Source organism: Lampetra fluviatilis, unplaced genomic scaffold (assembly GCF_964198595.1).
Source record: "Lampetra fluviatilis unplaced genomic scaffold, kcLamFluv1.1 SCAFFOLD_357, whole genome shotgun sequence".
NCBI classification, from domain to species: domain Eukaryota; kingdom Metazoa; phylum Chordata; class Hyperoartia; order Petromyzontiformes; family Petromyzontidae; genus Lampetra; species Lampetra fluviatilis.
The window spans coordinates 47,275-67,797 of record NW_027621061.1 but is presented as its reverse complement, the minus strand read 5'-3'; the positions used below and the strand labels follow the sequence as shown (position 1 = coordinate 67,797).

Sequence of the window (20,523 nt, the reverse complement as noted above, 5' to 3'; positions counted from 1 at the left end):
GGTGTCTGTGGGTGTCTGTGTGGGTGTGTCTGTGGGTGTCTGTGGGTCTCTGTGTGCGTGTGTCTGTGGGTGTCTGTGGGTGTCTGTGGGTCTCTGTGTGCGTGTGTCTGTGGGTGTCTGTGGGTGTCTGTGTGGGTGTGTCTGTGGGTGTCTGTGGGTCTCTGTGTGCGTGTGTCTGTGGGTGTCTGTGGGTGTCTGTGGGTCTCTGTGTGCGTGTGTCTGTGGGTGTCTGTGGGTCTCTGTGTGCGTGTGTCTGTGGGTGTCTGTGGGTGTCTGTGGGTCTCTGTGTGTGTTGAACTTCTTTCACACCGCACCTTAGCCAAATCGCACCAATCACAGGCAGGAGTGATGGTTGCCCACCTGGGCTGAGGAATGTGCACACTCGGCGTTGCCGTGACGGGGCCGAGTCTGTCCGAGAGGCGGACAGCCAGGCCGTTGTGTCGGGAAGTGAATTCCAGGAGGGGTTTTCAGGCTCAAAGGGAGAGGTCACGAGCAAGGTCACCACTCACTCGCTCGCAGATACACACACAGACACACACACACAGACACACACACACACAGATACACACACACAGACACACACACAGACACACACACACACACAGATACACACACACAGACACACACACACACAGATACACACACACAGATACACACACACACAGATACACACACAGACACACACACAGATACACACACAGACACACACAGACACACAGACACACACACAGACACACACGCACACAGACACACACACATAGACACACACACACAGACACACATACACACAAATACACACACAGATATACACACACACACACAGACACACAGACACACACACAGACACACACACACAGATACACACACAGACACACACACAGACACACACACACACAGACACACACAGATACACACACACACAGACACACAGACACACACACAGATACACACATACACAGACACAGATACACACACACACAGATACACACACAGATACACACACACAGCCACACACACACAGACACACACACATACACACACACAGACACACACAGACACACACACAGACACACACACACAGACACACACACACAGACACACACACACAGACACACACAGACACACACACAGATACACACACAGACACACACACAAACACAGATACACACACAGATACACACACACACAGATACACACACACAGACACACAGACACACACACACAGATACACAGACACACACACAGATACACACACAGATACACACAGACACACACACACACAGATACACACACACACACACAGATACACACACACAGATACACACACACACAGATACACACGCAGATACACACAGACAGACACACACACACAGATACACACACACACACAGACACACACACACAGATACACGCACACACAGATACACACAACAACAACAACAACCGCCATTCGCCACTAAGTGGCGGTGACGTCACCACGACGCTTGTGCCAGGCCATGTGCACCCTGAGGCCACGTGAAGTGTCGAACGCCCGCTGGCAGGAGGTCACGGGGCAGACCCAGGTGCCACGGGTCGACTGACCGAGATGACCGAGATGACTGGCTGATGCACCACCTGTGCCCCCTACTGTGCCAACTTGCTGTGTTTTAGCCACCCGGCGCTCCGCTCGTTGTTGTGAGCGTCGCTCCTCCGCCCTCCGTTGTTGTTGGAGGGCGACTGCCTCCAACTGCCCAGTAGCGTCCTTCACGAGCCTCCTCCACTGAGGCCGATCTTGACACCGCTGGTACCAGTCATCGGCAAGTCCACTCAGCTCCACGTCCTCCTGTACCACATCACTCCATCTCTTCTCTAGCCCGTGCCGCGCTCGTTTAGCCCCCTCGATCCGGCCGAACAAAAGCTGTTTAGGCATGCGGTGGCTGGGCATGCGGGCTACATGACCCAGCCAACGCAGCCTTGCCTGCCGGAGGAGCTCACTGATGGGACTTTGCCCAGATCTTTCAAGGACTTGTGAGCTCCTCACACAATCCAGCCTGGTTAAACCCAGGATGGATCGTAGGCAGGCCAGCCTAAATGTTTCCAACCGGCGAAGATGCTCCACTAGGGGGGTCCACGTTTCGCAAGCGTAAAGAAGGGAGGGAATGACCGTGGCCGAGAAGACCTGAAGCTTCGTGCGGAGCGACAGACCAGGTAGCTTCCACACAGCGTTACGCAACCGATGAAAAGATATTGCCGCTCGACTGATTCGGAGTGAGACCTCTGCTGATAAACTGGAGCCGGTCATAAGCACACTGCCCAGGTATGGGAAACTCTCCACTCTCTCCACAACTGCCCCATCACCGATTGAGAGTTGTGGGGGTGGAGTGCCCGATGGTACAAAATACCCAGGCAGGTGCTTAGTTTTGGTGGGGCTGATGGTAAGGCCCCACCTCTTAGTGGCACGCTCCAGTCTCAGCAGCAGCGTCTCCGACTCCTCTTCTGAATGAGCAGCTATTACCAAATCATCGGCATACATAACGTGGTTGACCAATAGGGAGCCATCCCTTGATCGCACCCGGGCGTCGATCAGCCTCCCATTATATCTGTACCAAATGGTAATTCCCCCGGTACAGCTATTGAAGGCTTCACGAACTACGCAGTCGAAATAGATGTTAAATAATGTGGGAGCCAGAGGACATCCCTGTCGCACCCCAAGGTGTACAGGGAAAGGCTCCGACTCCCGGCCACGTAGTTTTACCCGGGCCCGCTCACCATCATGAAGGTCCTTAATGATCGTGAGCAGAGGGTCAGGGACTCCGAAAGCACGAAGAACAACCCAGAGCCCAGTCCTACTGATGGTATCATAGGCCTTGACCAGGTCAATAAAGCAGAGATGTAGGTCTTTTTGGAATTCCCTACACCTCTGCTGGAGCAGACGGACAGAAAATATGGCATCTGTGCAGGACCGCCCTTTCCTGAAACCGCATTGGGGCTCCGCAAGCCTCTCCTCAGCATGCCTAGCAAGGCGATGTTGAATAATCCTTGCCAGGACCTTACCCGGCACACTGAGGAGTGAGATGCCCCTGTAGTTGTTACAGTCGGTACGGTCCCCCTTCTTAAAGAGGGGGACCACCAGGGCATCCTTCCAGTCCTGCGGAACCCGTCCAGTGGTCCAGACTGTTGTTATGATGTCATATAGGGCAGTCTGTGCACAAACGCCACCCTCCCTCAGCATTTCGCTTGGGAGATCATCTCTGCCCGGTGCCTTCCCTGGTCTCAGACTCCGGATCGCCCTCAGTACTTCCTCAACAGCTGGTACCTCAGCCAGCCACTCACAGGGGGTGACCTCTTCCAATATTTGAGGCACCGCAGCCTCAGCAGGGTTATCCCCACTTTGTGCCATGATGTTTTCCTGGCTGAGAGATTTTCCCTCCCCCAGGACCTCACAGAAATGCTCAGCAAATCTGCAAACCTGTTCCTGGGGGTCGGAGATTGGATCACCGTTTTTTTCCTCTAATGATGGTAATAGGTGTGGCGCTGCAGGTTACTTTTTTGATGGAGTTAAATAGTGATTTGTGATCGCGGGCCACTGAGGCAGACTCCATCTCCTCAGCAATCCGCGACCACCACCCTTCCAGATACACACACACACAGATACACACACACAGATACACACACACACAGATACACACACACACACAAATTCACACACACATACGCGCACACACAGATACACACACAGATACACGGGTCGACTGACTGAGATGACCTTGATGACTGGCTGATGCACCACCTGTGCCCCCTACTAAAGACACACACACACAGACACACACACACAGACACACACACACAGACACACACAAGACACAGATCCCCCGTTTAGCCGGTGCAGACTTTTGGGGCAAGTGCCGTTAGCGAGTATCAGCAACTATGAAGGCTACCGGCACTGTGGCACACACAGAGGGGGTGGGTGGCCAGCACCACGCCCGGCCGCCTTTGTCTCCCCCAGTATATATAGACACACACTCCGACTGCACAATCAGAAAATACAAGATGAGGCGCTGTTGTAAGGGGGGAGTTTCACCATACTTCACCAAAATGTGTCAGGTGCAGGTCGGTCCAGGAACCCGGCTTAGATATTCTCCCAACTGCTGGCAGTAGGATCCTGGGTGGGGAGATGTTGACTACCTCGCCTGGTGTACAGGAGGTCGTGGGTTCGATGTTGAGATGTTGACTACCTCGCCTGGTGCACAGGAGGTCGTGGGTTCGATGTTGAGATGTTGACTACCTCGCCTGGTGTACAGGAGGTCGTGGGTTAGATGTTGAGATGTTGACTACCTCGCCTGGTGTACAGGAGGTCGTGGGTTCGATGTTGAGATGTTGACTACCTCGCCTGGTGTACAGGAGGTCGTGGGTTCGATGTTGAGATGTTGACTTCCTCGCCTGGTCTACAGGAGGTCGTGGGTTCGATGTTGAGATGTTGACTACCTCGCCTGGTGTACAGGAGGTCGTGGGTTCGATGTTGAGATGTTGACTACCTCGCCTGGTCTACAGGAGGTCGTGGGTTCGATGTTGAGATGTTGACTACCTCGCCTGGTCTACAGGAGGTCGTGGGTTCGATGTTGAGATGTTGACTACCTCGCCTGGTCTACAGGAGGTCGTGGGTTCGATGTTGAGATGTTGACTACCTCGCCTGGTCTACAGGAGGTCGTGGGTTCGATGTTGAGATGTTGACTACCTCGCCTGGTCTACAGGAGGTCGTGGGTTCGATGTTGAGATGTTGACTACCTCGCCTGGTACACAGGAGGTCGTGGGTTCGATGTTGAGATGTTGACTACCTCGCCTGGTCTACAGGAGGTCGTGGGTTCGATGTTGAGATGTTGACTACCTTGCCTGGTCTACAGGAGGTCGTGGGTTCGATGTTGAGATGTTGACTACCTCGCCTGGTGTACAGGAGGTCGTGGGTTCGATGTTGAGATGTTGACGACCTCGCCTGGTGTACAGGAGGTCGTGGGTTCGATGTTGAGATATTAACTACCTCGCCTGGTGCACAGGAGGTCGTGGGTTCGATGCTGAAATGTTGACTACCTCGCCTGGTCTACAGGAGGTCGTGGGTTCAATGTTGAGATGTTGACTACCTCGCCTGGTGTACAGGAGGTCGTGGGTTCGATCCTGACACTAATGAGATGTTAACTACCTCTTCTGGTATGCAGAAGGTCGTGGGTTCGATGTTGAGATGTTGACTACCTCGCCTGGTACACAGGAGGTCGTGGGTTCGATGTCGAGATGTTGACTACCTCGCCTGGTATGCAGGAGGTCGTGGGTTCGATCCTGACACTAATGAGATGTTAACTACCTCTTCTGGTATGCAGAAGGTCGTGGGTTCGATGTTGAGATGTTGACTACCTCGCCTGGTACACAGGAGGTCGTGGGTTCGATGTCGAGATGTTGACTACCTCGCCTGGTATGCAGGAGGTCGTGGGTTCGATGTTGAGATGTTGACTACCTCGCCTGGTCTACAGAAGGTCGTGGGTTCGATGTTGAGATGTTGACTACCTCGCCTGGTGTGCAGGAGGTCGTGGGTTCAATGTTGAGATGTTGACTACCTCACCTGGTGTACAGGAGGTCGTGGGTTCGATGCTGAGATATTAACTTCCTCGCCTGGTGTACAGGAGGTCGTGGGTTCTAAGCTGAGATGTTGACTACCTCGCCTGGTGTACAGGAGGTCGTGGGTTCGATGCTGAGATGTTGACTACCTCGCCTGGTACACAGGAGGTCGTGGGTTCGATGCTGAGATGTTGACTACCTCGCCTGGTGTACAGGAGGTCGTGGGTTCGATGTTGAGATGTTGACTACCTCGCCTGGTCTACAGGAGGTCGTGGGTTCAATGTTGAGATGTTGACTACCTCGCCTGGTGTACAGGAGGTCGTGGGTTCGATCCTGACACTAATGAGATGTTAACTACCTCTTCTGGTATGCAGAAGGTCGTGGGTTCGATGTTGAGATGTTGACTACCTCGCCTGGTACACAGGAGGTCGTGGGTTCGATGTCGAGATGTTGACTACCTCGCCTGGTATGCAGGAGGTCGTGGGTTCGATCCTGACACTAATGAGATGTTAACTACCTCTTCTGGTATGCAGAAGGTCGTGGGTTCGATGTTGAGATGTTGACTACCTCGCCTGGTACACAGGAGGTCGTGGGTTCGATGTCGAGATGTTGACTACCTCGCCTGGTCTACATGAGGTCGTGGGTTCGATGTTGAGATGTTGACTACCTCGCCTGGTACACAGGAGGTCGTGGGTTCGATGTCGAGATGTTGACTACCTCGCCTGGTCTACAGGAGGTCGTGGGTTCGATGTTGAGATGTTGACTACCTCGCCTGGTATGCAGGAGGTGGTGGGTTCGATGTTGAGATGTTGACTACCTCGCCTGGTCTACAGGAGGTCGTGGGTTCGATGTTGAGATGTTGACTACCTCGCCTGGTGTGCAGAAGGTCGTGGGTTCAATGTTGAGATGTTGACTACCTCACCTGGTGTACAGGAGGTCGTGGGTTCGATGCTGAGATATTAACTACCTCGCCTGGTGTACAGGAGGTCGTGGGTTCTAAGCTGAGATGTTGACTACCTCGCCTGGTGTACAGGAGGTCGTGGGTTCGATGTTGAGATATTAACTACCTCGCCTGGTGTACAGGAGGTTCGATGTCGAGATGTTGACTACCTCGCCTGGTATGCAGGAGGTCGTGGGTTCAATGTTGAGATGTTGACTACCTCGCTTGGTGTACAGGAGGTCGTGGGTTCGAGGCTGAGATGTTCACTACCTCACCTGGTATGCAGGAGGTCGTGGGTTCGATCCTGCCACTAATGAGACGTTAACTACCTCTTCTGGTATGCAGAAGGTCGTGGGTTCGATGCTGAGATGTTAACTACCTCGCCTGGTGTACAGGAGGTCGTGGGTTCAATGTTGAGATGTTGACTACCTCGCCTGGTGTACAGGAGGTCGTGGGTTCAATGTTGAGATATTAACTACCTCGCCTTGTGTACAGGAGGTCGTGGGTTCAATGTTGAGATGTTGACTACCTCGCTTGGTGTACAGGAGGACGTGGGTTCGATCCTGACCCTGATGCTGCTACTGCTGCTGCTGTGTATTTGGAGTCTGCGTCTCTCTCCCCGTGGTGGTCGCTGCCTGGATGTTTCTCTCCGGGTTCTCCGGTTTCTCCCCTCTCACAATTAGAATCAACGTCACCACGAGCTCAGAGTCAATGTCCACGTGGTGATGATGATGATGATGATATCAGTCAGGTGGCTGAGCTGCTGTCATCAGTGATGTACCAGCTCGCTTCTGATACCATATCTACACAGCAGCTGAGTGGGTCTTACAGCTGGTGATGTGAACATAGTTTAGTTGTAGTGTGGGTCTCTGTGGGTGTCTATGAGTATGGGTCTCTGTGGGTCTCTATGAGTATGGGTCTCTGTGGGTCTCTATGAGTATGGGTCTCTGTGGGTCTCTATGAGTATGTGTCTCTGTGGGTCTCTATGAGTGTGGGTCTCTGTGGGTCTCTGTGGGTCTCTATGAGTATGTGTCTCTGTGGGTCTCTATGAGTATGGGTCTCTGTGGGTCTCTATGGGTCTCTGTGGGTCTCTGTGGGTCTCTATGAGTATGGGTCTCTGTGGGTCTCTATGGGTCTCTGTGGGTCTCTGTGGGTCTCTATGAGTATGGGTCTCTGTGGGTCTCTGTGGGTCTCTGTGGGTCTCTATGAGTATGGGTCTCTGTGGGTCTCTATGGGTCTCTGTGGGTCTCTATGAGTATGGGTCTCTGTGGGTCTGTGTGGGTCTCTATGAGTATGGGTCTCTGTGGGTCTCTATGGGTCTCTATGAGTATGGGTCTCTGTGGGTCTCTGTGGGTCTGTGTGGGTCTCTATGAGTATGGGTCTCTGTGGGTCTCTGTGGGTCTGTGTGGGTCTCTATGAGTATGGGTCTCTGTGGGTGTGTGTGGGTCTCTGTGGGTCTGTCGATGTCTCTGTGGGTCTCTATGGCTCTCTGGGTGTCTATGGGTCTCTCTCCGAGTGTGTAGAAACACACGTTTGTCAATATCTACATCACGATATCTGCCACGTGGTTGAGCTTCCGTGGTAACGGTCGCTTATGATCAAAGATCCGGGCAGCCTCAGCGGGTGCCTCTACGACGGGCGAACTCAAAAATGTATTTAATTTTTATTTCGATGTTATCCTTGGCCCGGAATCGATCCGGCGGGCTTGTGCTCCCAGCCCAAACAGAAATGCGTAAAACCGCTCGCCCCGTCTCGCGCCGGGAGCCGACACCGAGACAAATATTGGTTTTGGTTGTGCCGTGTTGACATTTCCATTTAGCCAAATATGAACGGCGAGTGGTCTGCCTGTGTGCGAATGAACCCCCCCCCCCCCACAAACACACAGGTGTATGCACACGTGAACACACACACACATCAACATGTACACAGAGTTACAGAGAGACGCATAGTTACACAGAAATGCACACATACACCCATACACACACTTACATAAGAGTTGCACACAGACACACCACACAACAACCGCCATTCACCACGAAGTGGCGGTGACGTCACCACGGCACTTGTGCCAGGCCATGTGCACCTTGAGGCCACGTGAAGTGTCGAACGCCCGCTGGCAGGAGGTCATGGGGCAGACCCAGCAGGTGCCACGGGTCGACTGACTGAGATGAGTGGCCGATGCACCACCTGTGCCTCCTACTGTGCCAACTTGCTGTGCTTTAGCCACCCGGCGTTCCGCTCGTTGTTGTGAGCGTCGCTCCTCCGCCCTCCGTTGTTGTTGGAGGGCGACTGCCTCCAACTGCCCAGTAGCGTCCTTCACGAGCCTCCTCCACAGAGGCCGATCTTGACACCGCGGGTACCAGTCATCGGCAAGTCCACTCAGCTCCACGTCCTCCTGTACCACGTCACTCCATCTCTTCTCTAGCCCGTGCCGTGCCCCTTTAGCCCCCTCGATCCGGCCGAACAAAAGCTGTTTAGGCATGCGGTGGCTGGGCATGCGGGCTACATAACCCAGCCAACGCAGCCTTGCCTGCTGGAGGAGCTCACTGATGGGACTTTGTCCAGATCTCTCAATGATTTGTGAGCTTCTCACACAAACCAGCCTGCAGGTTAAACCCCAGGCGAATATGTTCCATTAGGGGGGTCCACGTTTCGCAAGCGTAGAGAAGGGAGGGAATGACCGTGGCCGAGAAGAACTGAATCTTCGTGCGGAGCGACAGACCAGGTAGCTTCCACACAGCGTTACGCAGCCGATGAAAGGATATTGCCGCTCGACTTATTCAGAGTGAGACCTCTGCTGTTAAACCGGAGCCGGTCATGAGCACACTGCACAGGTATGGGAAACTCTCCACTCTCTCCACAACTGCCCCATCACCAATTGGGAGTTGTGGGAGTGGAGTCTCCGATGGTACAAAATACCCAGGCAGGTGCTTAGTTTTGGTAGGGCTGATGGTAAGGCCCCACTTCTAAGTGGCACGCTCCAGTCTCAGCAGCAGCGTCTCTAACTCCTCCTCTGAGTGAGCAGCAATTACCAGATCATCGGCATACATAACATGCTTGAGCAATAGGGAGCCATCCCTTGACCGCACCCGGGCATCGATCAGCCTCCCATTGTATCTGTACAAGATGGAAATTCCTCCGGTACAACCATCGAAGGCTTCACGAACTACGTTTCGAAATAGATGTTACATAATGTGGGAGCCAGAGGACATCCTTGTTGCACCCCAAGGTGAACAGGAAATGGCTCCGACTCCTGGCCACGTAGTTTTACCTGGGCCCGCTCACCATCATGAAGGTCCTTAATGATCGTGAGCAGAGGGTCAGGGACTCCGAAAGCACGAAGAACAACCCAGAGCCCAGGCCTGTTGATGGTGTCATAGGCCTTGACCAGCTCAACACATTCCTGCGGAGGGAGCTGGTAGGAACGTTGGGTTGCTCGGTCAATGGCCTGCAGGGTCAACGGCGGCGTGGTGTATTCCGCAAATATGCCCGACTGTGAGGGTGGGCACAAGCCGGCGTGAGTAGGTTAAACGTTGAGTTTTATAAGGGCACCAGCCTCTCCCCACCCAGCCCCACTCAGCCCTTCCCACCCTCCCCTAAACACCCAGCCCCACCCTCCCCACCCAGCCCCTCCCCACCCAGCCCCACCCTTCCCACCCAGCCTCTCCCCATCCTCCCCTCCCCACCCAGCCCCTCCCTCCCCACCCAGCCCCTCCCTGCACGACGGACACAATAATCCCCTGTGGGCTGGTGTAACCAGGAGGTTCCTACCAGTATAAAGCCGAGATGTAGGTCTTCTTGGAATGCCCTACACCTCTGCTCTAGCGGACGGACAGAAAATATGGCACCTGTGCAGGACCGCCCTTTCTTGAAACCACATTGGGGCTCCGCAAGCCTCTCCTCAGCGTGTCTGGCAAGGCGATGTTGAATAATAATTGGCAGGACCTTTCCCGGCACACTGAGGAGTGAGATGCCCCTGTAGTTGTTGCAGTCTGTGCGGTCCCCCTTCTTAAAGAGGGGGACCACCAGGGCATCCTTCCAGTCCTGCGGAACCCGTCCAGTGGCCCAGACTGTTGTTATGATGTCATGTAGGGGAGTCTGTGCACAAACGCCACCCTCCCTCAGCATTTCACTTGGGAGATCATCTCTGCCCGGAGCCATTCCTGGTCTCAGACTCCCATAGACTAACACTGCCCATAGACTCAACACTGACCATAGACTCAACACTGCCCATAGACTCAACACTGCCCATAGACTCAACACTGCCACCCATAGACTCAACACTGCCCATAGACTCAACACTGCCATAGACTCAACACTGCCCATAGACTCAACACTGCCCATAGACTCAACACTGCCACCCATAGACTCAACACTGCCCATAGACTCAACACTGCCATAGACTCAACACTGCCCATAGACTAAACACTGCCCATAGACTCAACACTGCCATAGACTCAACACTGCCCATAGACTAACACTGCGCATAGACTCAACACTGCCCATAGACTCAACACTGCCCATAGACTCAACACTGCCACCCATAGACTCAACACTGCCCATAGACTCAACACTGCCCATAGACTCAAAACTGCCACTCATAGACTCAACACTGCCCATAGACTCAACACTGCCCATAGACTAACACTGCGCATAGACTCAACACTGCCCATAGACTCAACACTGCCCATAGACTCAACACTGCCACCCATAGACTCAACACTGCCCATAGACTCAACACTGCCCATAGACTCAAAACTGCCACTCATAGACTCAACACTGCCCATAGACTCAACACTGCCACCCATAGACTCAACACTGCCACCCATAGACTCAACACTGCCCATAGACTCAACACTGCCACCCATCGACTCAACACTGCCCATAGACTCAACACTGCCACCCATAGACTCAACACTGCCACCCATAGACTCAACACTGCCACCCATAGACTCAACACTGCCACCCATAGACTCAGCACTGCCACCCATAGACTCAACACTGCCACCCATAGACTCAGCACTGCCACCCATCGACTCAACACTGCCACCATAGACTCAACATTGCCACCCATCGACTCAACACTGCCACCATAGACTCAACACTGCCCATAGACTCAACACTGCCCATAGACTCAACACTGCCCATAAACTCAACACTGCCATAGACTCAACACTGCCCATAGACTAACACTGCCCATAGACTCAACACTGCCACCCATCGACTCAACACTGCCCATAGACTCAACACTGTCACCCATAGACTCAACACTGCCACCCATAGACTCAACACTGCCACCCATAGACTCAGCACTGCCACCCATAGACTCAACACTGCCACCCATAGACTCAGCACTGCCACCATAGACTCAACATTGCCACCCATCGACTCAACACTGCCATAGACTCAACACTGCCCATAGACTCAACACTGCCCATAGACTCAACACTGCCATAGACTCAACACTGCCCATAGACTAACACTGCCCATAGACTCAACACTGCCCATAGACTCAACACTGTTCATAGACTCAACACTGCCATAGACTCAACACTGCCCATAGACTCAACACTGCCCATAGACTCAACACTGCCATAGACTCAACACTACCCATAGACTAACACTGCCCATAGACTCAACACTGCCACCTATAGACTCACACTGCCCATAGACTCAACACTGCCCATAGACTCAACACTGCCCATAGACTCAACACTGCCACCCATAGACTCAACACTGCCATAGACTCAACACTGCCCATAGACTCAACACTGCCACCCATAGACTCAACACTGCCCATAGACTCAACACTGCCATAGACTCAACACTGCCCATAGACTCAACACTGCCCATAGACTCAACACTGCCATAGACTCAACACTGCCCATAGACTAACACTGCCCATAGACTCAACACTGCCCATAGACTCAACACTGCCCATAGACTCAACACTACCCTTAGACTCAACACTGCCCATAGACTCAACACTGCCATAGACTCAACACTGCCCATAGACTCAACACTGCCACCCATAGACTCAACACTGTCACCCATAGACTCAACACTGCCCATAGACTCAACACTGCCACCCATCGACTCAACACTGCCCATAGACTCAACACTGCCACCCATAGACTCAACACTGCCACCCATAGACTCAACACTGCCCATAGACTCAACACTGCCCATAGACTCAACACTGCCCAAAGACTCAACACTGCCACCCATAGACTCAACACTGCCCATAGACTCAACACTGCCATAGACTCAACACTGCCACCCATAGACTCAACACTGCCATAGACTCAACACTGCCACCCATAGACTAACACTGCCCATAGACTCAACACTGCCACCCATAGACTAACACTGCCCATAGACTCAACACTGCCATAGACTCAACACTGCCACCCATAGACTAACACTGCCCATAGACTCAACACTGCCACCCATAGACTCAACACTGCCCACCCATAGACTAACACTACCCATACACTAACAGGTATTGCGCAGAGTCTAACGTTGCACGTAAGGTTAATGATATTATTAATCGATATTTTAACAATCCTTATCTACAGCTCATTAGTGTAGTGTATAGTGTAGTGACAAACGGTGACTCACCACTGACTCACGGCCTACCCGTACCCGGCCGCACCAGGGTCGCAAACGGCTACCCGTACCCGGCCGGGTACGGGTAGCCGGGTATCGGGTAGGGTACGGGTATCGGGTACCCGGTTGCGACCTCTGTCACCGACCCAAAACCTCTCCCCCTTCGCCCCTCAGGTCGCGATGCCGCCGCCATCAGCGCTCCGCATGGCCGCCATCTTGGCCTTCCTGGTGGCGTCCGTGAGCTCCAGCTACTACCCGGACGCCTCAGGCCCCGTGCTCTCCTCCTCCTCCTCTGGAGTTCAGTCGCAGTTCTCCGTGGCGGGGGGCGGGAGGGCCCCCCAGACGTTCGTGAAGCAGGCGACGTACGCGGGAGTGGGGGTGGTGGGGGTGGGCGGGGTGGGCCCCCGTCCACCGGTGAAGGGTAAACTCAAGGAGAAGTGGATCGGTGAGAAGGATATCCGTCGGTGGTTCGGTGTCGCGGGAGGGATGGAGCATCATCATCATCGGCATCAGCGGCAGCAGTGTCATCAATGTCACCACCACTGTCACCACCACCATCATCACTATCACCACCATCATCACTACTATCATTATCACCACCACCACCATCATCACCAGCATCATCACTATCACCACCACCACCACCATCACCACTATTATCACTATCACCACCACCACCATCACCACTACTATCACTATCATCACCACCACCATCACCACTACGATCACTATCACCACCACCACCATCACCAGCATCATCACTATCACCACCACCACCACCATCACCACTATTATCACTATCACCACCACCACCATCACCACTACTATCACTATCATCACCACCACCATCACCACTACGATCACTATCACCACCGGGTTGGAAGTGCAGTGCGCCAACTCCGACACCACCACCACCACCACAACCCCGAACACCACCACTACAACCACCACCACCATGATCACCATTCGGATAAGCTAAGATTTTCATCACCACCACCAGCAACACAACCATCACCACCACCAACCCTTAACACCACCACCACAACCCCCAACACCACCAATACAACCACCATCACCATGATCACCATTCGGATAAGCTAAGATTGTCATCACCACCCCCAGCAGCACAACCATCACCATCACCACCACCAATAAACCTTAACACCGCCACCACCACCACCGCCACCACCACCGCCACCACCACCACCACCACCACCACCACCCCTCTGCTCTCCTCCCTCCACAGAAGTTCCCGTGGTGCTGCAGCCCGGCCCGCGCGGTTTGAAGGGCCCCCCCGGACACCCGGGCTTGCCGGGAGTGGGCCAGGCCGGGCCCCCGGGCCCCACGGGCCCCCCAGGGGCCCCTGGGAGCCCCGGGACCCCCTCGCCGGGGAGCCGCGGACACCCGGGGCTCGCCGGACCTCCCGGGGTAGCCGGCCACAAAGGTCCCGCCGGAGTCCCAGGACGCGCCGGGACCCCCGGCCCCAAGGGCCACCAGGGCCCCCAGGGCCTGCCGGGGCCCAAGGGGGACAAGGGGGACGGGGGGGACGGGGGGGAGGGGTCCCCGGGGCCGCGGGGCCCCCCCGGAGCGGAGGGGCCCCCGGGCGTCGGAGTCCCGGGGAGTGCCGGCATGGACGGGGCCGAGGGGCCCGCGGGCGCGCCCGGCGCCAAGGGGGAGCCGGGGAGCCGCGGGCCCCCGGGGCAGCCCGGCCTCCCGGGGCCGCTGGGCCTCCCCGGGATGGGCAGCCCGGGCAGGGACGGCGCCCCGGGGCGTGCGGGGGAGAAGGGCCACCGGGGCCTCCAGGGGAAGCCGGGCCTGCCCGGCAGGCTCCCGCCCGGCGCGAAGGGCGGCCGCGGCGAGTCCGGGCCACCCGGCCCCGAGGGCCCCGAGGGTCACGTGGGGCCCAAGGGGGAACCGGGGCCGGAGGGGCAGCCGGGCTTGCCCGGGGTCGACGGCCTCGCCGGAGAGCGGGGGGCCCCGGGCCCGCGGGGAGCGCCGGGCGAAGGGGGGTCCGTCGGAGCTCCGGGCGGGGACAGCGCGCCAGGCGATCGTGGCCCCGCCGGGGAAGCCGGCGGGCCGGGCCCCGTGGGAGACGTGGGTCCCGAGGGCCCCGCGGGTCCTGTGGGGCCGGCGGGCCCCGGCGGGCCCCGGGGCGAGCGCGGCCCCAAGGGGTGGCCCGGCAGCAAGGGGCACGCCGGCTCGCCGGGGTCACCGGGCTCGCCGGGGTCGTGCGAGTGCGGCCCTCGGGACGGAGGCCCCATCGGCGCCCCCGGTCCGCCGGGGCCGCCCGGCCCGCCGGGACCGCCGCCTTCGCCCGTCGACCGCGAGCTCCTGGGCGACCTCCAGGGCCGGACGATGCCCCTGCGGCCGGGCGGCGGGTTCGACGGGGAGGCCGACCTGGGCCCGTCGGTCGGAGTCGGCGTGGCCTACCGGCCGGAGCCCGCCGCCGCCTCCTCCCGCGGCCCTCCCGACGCGCCGCCCGGCGCCGTCGTCAAGGTGGCGAAGAAGATGGTGGGCGTCAAGGAGCACCACGTGCACCACCACCACTACATGAGCGCCGTCAAGGTTCCCGTCCTGCCATTCGCTCCCTTCCCCGAGCAGCAGCAGCAGCAGATGCAGATGCAGCAGCAACAGCAACAGCAGCAGCAGCAGATGCAGGTCCAGTTTCACGCTCAGCAGCAGCAGCACCAGCAGCAGCACCAGCAGCAGCACCAGCAGCAGCAGATACCGCAGCAGCAGCAGCCGGCGGCCCGGTCGGCGTTCTCGGTGCGCCTGTCGGAGGCGTACCCGCCGGCGGGGACTCCGATCGTGTTCGACGAGGTCTTCTACAACGGCGAGGACGCCTACGACGTGCCCAGCGGCGTGTTCACGTGCCCCGCCGGGGGCCTCTACTACGTCTCCTTCAGCTTCCACGTGCGGGGCAGCCGCGCCTGGGTGGCGCTCGTCCGCAACGGGGAGCCCGTGCTCTTCACCTACGACGACGGGGACGGTGGCGGCGGCGGGGCCGGAGGAGGAGGAGACGATGGAGGAGGGAACGGCAGGAATGGCAGCGGAGGCGGAGGTGGTGGTGGAGGAGGTGGAGGAGGGATGGTCGACCACGCGTCGGGAGCCGTGGCCCTGCCTCTGGTGGTGGGCGACCGCCTCTGGCTGCAGATCCCCTCGGAGGAGGCGGCGGCGCTGTACGCGGCGGAGCACGTGCACGCCGCCTTCACCGCGTTCATGGTGTTCCCCCTGTGAGGGGGAGGGGGCAGGGGGGGGGCGGGAGGAGGGGGAGGAGGAGGGAGGAGGAGTAGGAGGAGGGGGCAGAAGGAGAAGGGGTAGGAGGAGGAGAGGGAGGGAGTGAGGAGGAGGAGGGGCAGTAGGAGGAGGAAGTGGAAGGGAAATGGCGGCGGTGGTAACAATGGCGGCGGTGGTAACAATGGCGGCGGTGGTAACAATGGCGGCGGTGGTAACAATGGCGGCGGTGGTAACAATGGCGGCGGTGGTGTGTAGGGGTTCGTGATGATATTGGAGGGGATGAGGGTGCGCGGACGGATGGATTTAGCGGATTAGATGAAGCCAAGGTCGACACGCGGACAGAGACAGGCAGCAGACAGAGACACGCTGCAGACAGAGACACGCAGCAGACAGAGACACGCGGACAGAGACAGGCAGCAGACAGAGACACCCAGCAGACAGAGACACGCAGCAGACAGAGACACGCGGCGGACAGAGACAGGCAGCAGACAGAGACACGCAGCAGACAGAGACACGCGGCGGACAGAGACACGCAGCAGACAGAGACACGCGGCAGACAGAGACAGGCAGCGGACAGAGACACGCAGCAGACGGGCGAACGATTTGCCAGAGAGAACGACGGACGGATTGACGAATCGGCGCGTTCAGCCTCCTGGCTCCGGCAAACAACAGGCGCAGAAACACACTCATACACAAAGACAAAGATCCCCCGTGTAGCCTTAACAGACTGTAGGGACAAGTGCTGTTAGCGAGCACCTATGAAGGCCGGCACGGCACACGAGGGGGTGGGTGGGCCAGCACCACGCCCGGCCGCCTTTGTCTCCCAAGTGGAGACGTTTTTTTAAAGCACTGCACCAGGTTCTCATTTGAGGCTGAGTCGACCTAGGGGAGGCCCAGAACCGTTTCAGATAAACGTCACTGCTGGTGTCGGCCGTGAGCGGGAATCGAACTCAGGTTGACAGGTTTGTAGCGCAGCGTAGCGCCAACCACTACACCCACCACTCCCCACAGGCACACACACAGATACACACACAGGCACCACACACAGGCACACACACGGGCACACACAGATACACACACACAGGCACACACACAGGCACACACACGCACAGGCACACACACACACAGGCACCACACACAGGCACACACACGGGCACACACAGATACACACACACACACAGGCACACAGGCACACACACAGGCACACACACACACAGGCACACACACAGGCACACACACACACAGGCACACACACACACACAGGTACACAGGCACACACACAGGCACACAGGCACACACACAGGCACACACACACAGGCACACACACAGGCACACACACACACAGGCACACACACAGGCACACACACAGGCACACATACACACACAGGCACCACACACAGGCACACACACGGGCACACACAGATACACACACAGGCACACAGGCACACACAGGCACACACACAGGCACACACACACACAGGCACACACACACACAGGCACACACACACACAGGCACACACATACAGGCACACACAGACACAGGCACACACACGCACACACACACACACACAGGCACACACACACACAGGCACACAACAACAACAACAACCGCCATTCGCCACTAAGTGGCACAGGCACACACACACACAGGCACACACACAGGCACACACAGGTACACAGGCACACACACACACAGGCACACACACACACACAGGCACACACACACACACAGGCACACACACAGGTACACAGGCAGGCCATACCCCGATGTACGCCCAGGATACGTCCCTGAAAAGCAAAACGTCAGTGGAGAATACTCACATCGCAGCAAAGAGATGGGATGGTGGATCGTAGAATGGTACAGAACCTACTACTACCAGTAATACCCTGGTAAATCACCTGCTAGTATGATAATTGGGTTTTTTACCCTTCTATCTGGCAACAAAACTGACACCTTTTTTACGAGGAGTCATGTTTGCATAGACCACAATACCTGCAGTCATAATGCAAACAAAAAACACAACTCTGATAATGTATGCACTGTCCTTGAAGTTGATTGGTCCACACCCGAGACAGCTTTCCTTAGAGCCTAGTCTCACATGGGTTGGACCAGATGACGCCAAAATGCGCACAACTCAAAGACAATGCACCATCAGAGTATGAGAGCTCGGGGTAAACATTTACACCATTGGAACCTCATTTGCCAGTAAAAAATATGATAATTGGTTTTTGACCCTTCTATCTATAAAAAAAGGTGTCAGTTTTGTTGCCAGATAGAAGGGTAAAAAAACAATTATCATATTTTTTACTGGCAAATGAGGTTCCAATGGTGTAAACCTACACTTTGCTTTTTTCGGTAAAGTCTCATAGGTAGAAGAACTGCTGAAAGTAGGAGGCGCTTTCTTGAAGTGGTTGTCTCACCTGATGACGATTGCTTGTGTTGCGATCGAAACGTCATGATCTATTTCACTGGTCAACACACTTCTTCTGGCACAAGGTATTCCAACGGTTTCAAGGTAATGTTGGGGTGCTGATTCCAAATCTGGCATCAAATATGACATTTTCAATAAAAACTGCAGAAGAGAAATGTTAAATAAATGTGGATATCTACATAAAATTATATTATAAACACACTATCTTAAAAATACAGCAGCATAGTTTAACACTAAAGCAGTCACTGACTCGCAACAACTTGCAATCATAAGTGACAGAGTTAATTTCGGGTAAAATCAATGAAAATGGGGTATGCCGATAGCATAAAAATGAGATGTGATAGAGCAAATCTGAGATCAGATTTGGAATCGGCACCCTGAAATTAGTCTAGAACAGCTGCAAAAGTCCAGGCCAGAAAAACATGTTTTTTTTTGTTGACCAGTGTAATTTGTCTATCTACTTGACTTTACCGAAATACCCAAAGAGAATATGGATTCCTGCAGTGACGAAAGCTTCAAATCAATATTGAACCTATTTCGATCCATTCAGGCGCTGTCGCCTCGACAGACCTGGTTTCACCTGAGGACGGCTGCTTGCGTTGTGGCCGAAACGTCGTGAGAATTATTTTATGCTTTATTTGTATTATTTTATTACTTCCCTTCTACGTGATGACTTTAGCGAAAGAACCAAGAAGATGAATATTGAACCTACTAGTAGTAGTAGGTACTGCTTTTGGTAGGGAGACAAAGGCGGCCGGGCGCGGTGTTAGTAGTAGGTACTAGTAGTACCTGCTAGTAGTAGTAGTACTGGGTACCAGTAGTACTACTACTGGTGGATCGTAGTGTGGTACAGGACCTAACGCGCATTGAATCGGTACAACCGTCTGCGTGAAATCCAAGTGTATATTATAGACATATTAAAAAGTATCACATTGTCTCTTCTGATATGTGTATCGTTGTTATGAGTGGTGGTTGTTTATCATATAAAAGTCGTATTAAACTAAAAGTAATAAAATAATAAAAAATAAAATATAATAAAATAATTCTCACGACGTTTCGGCCACAACGCAAGGCTGCTTTTATTATGTTTTATTTTTATTATTTTATTACTTCCCTTCTACGTGACTTTACCGAAAGAACCAAGAAGATGAATCCCTGCAGTCACGAAAGCTTTAAATTGAAAACTAAAAGTAGTCGCCACAAATATGCGATGCGTGGGGGGGGTGCTGAATGGATGTCGATCAGTTTGAGTTATAAAGAAGTAATGTTTTAAAATAACTTCTTTTTTAAAAACACGCTTTTATGAAATGTACTAGTAACGGAAGAACTCCACGACTCCAGGAAGTGGCCCCGAAACTTGCCACAACGTCATGGAGCGTGGTGATTGACAGCCAACGTCAGTTGAGCGTGGGCAATTAGAGCCAAGCCGAAACATAACATGTAAAAAATAATGTTTGAAATATATCTATTTTAAATCCTTTATATTATGTTCGCTTGCGCGCTTACGACCGTGCAAATCTTTCGGTCGTTTTTTAACCCGAGTTGAGGGGGGAGGGAGAGGGAGCTCATCAGACTATGGTAGCCAATGAAAGGAACGTATCGGGAGGGAGGGGGGGCGAGGCCAAAAGGGTGGGCGATGGACGTGGAAGCGCTTGTGCGCAAGCGGCCAATTACGTCCATCGCCCACCCTTTTGGCCTCGCCCCCCCCTCCCTCCCGATACG

The 20,523-nt window shown here is 54.9% G+C and overlaps 1 protein-coding gene across 1 annotated transcript; it reads left to right on the top strand.

Annotated features, from left to right (window-relative positions):
* Positions 1-13,540: 13,540 nt before the first annotated feature.
* On the top strand, positions 13,541-16,369 carry LOC144954718 (uncharacterized; the record flags this gene model as incomplete). The annotated part of the gene is made up of 2 exons (XM_078885156.1): positions 13,541-13,577; positions 14,379-16,369. Coding segments are annotated over 2 exons (2,028 nt in total), but the record flags the coding sequence as incomplete, so codon positions are not given.
* Positions 16,370-20,523: the final 4,154 nt, after the last annotated feature.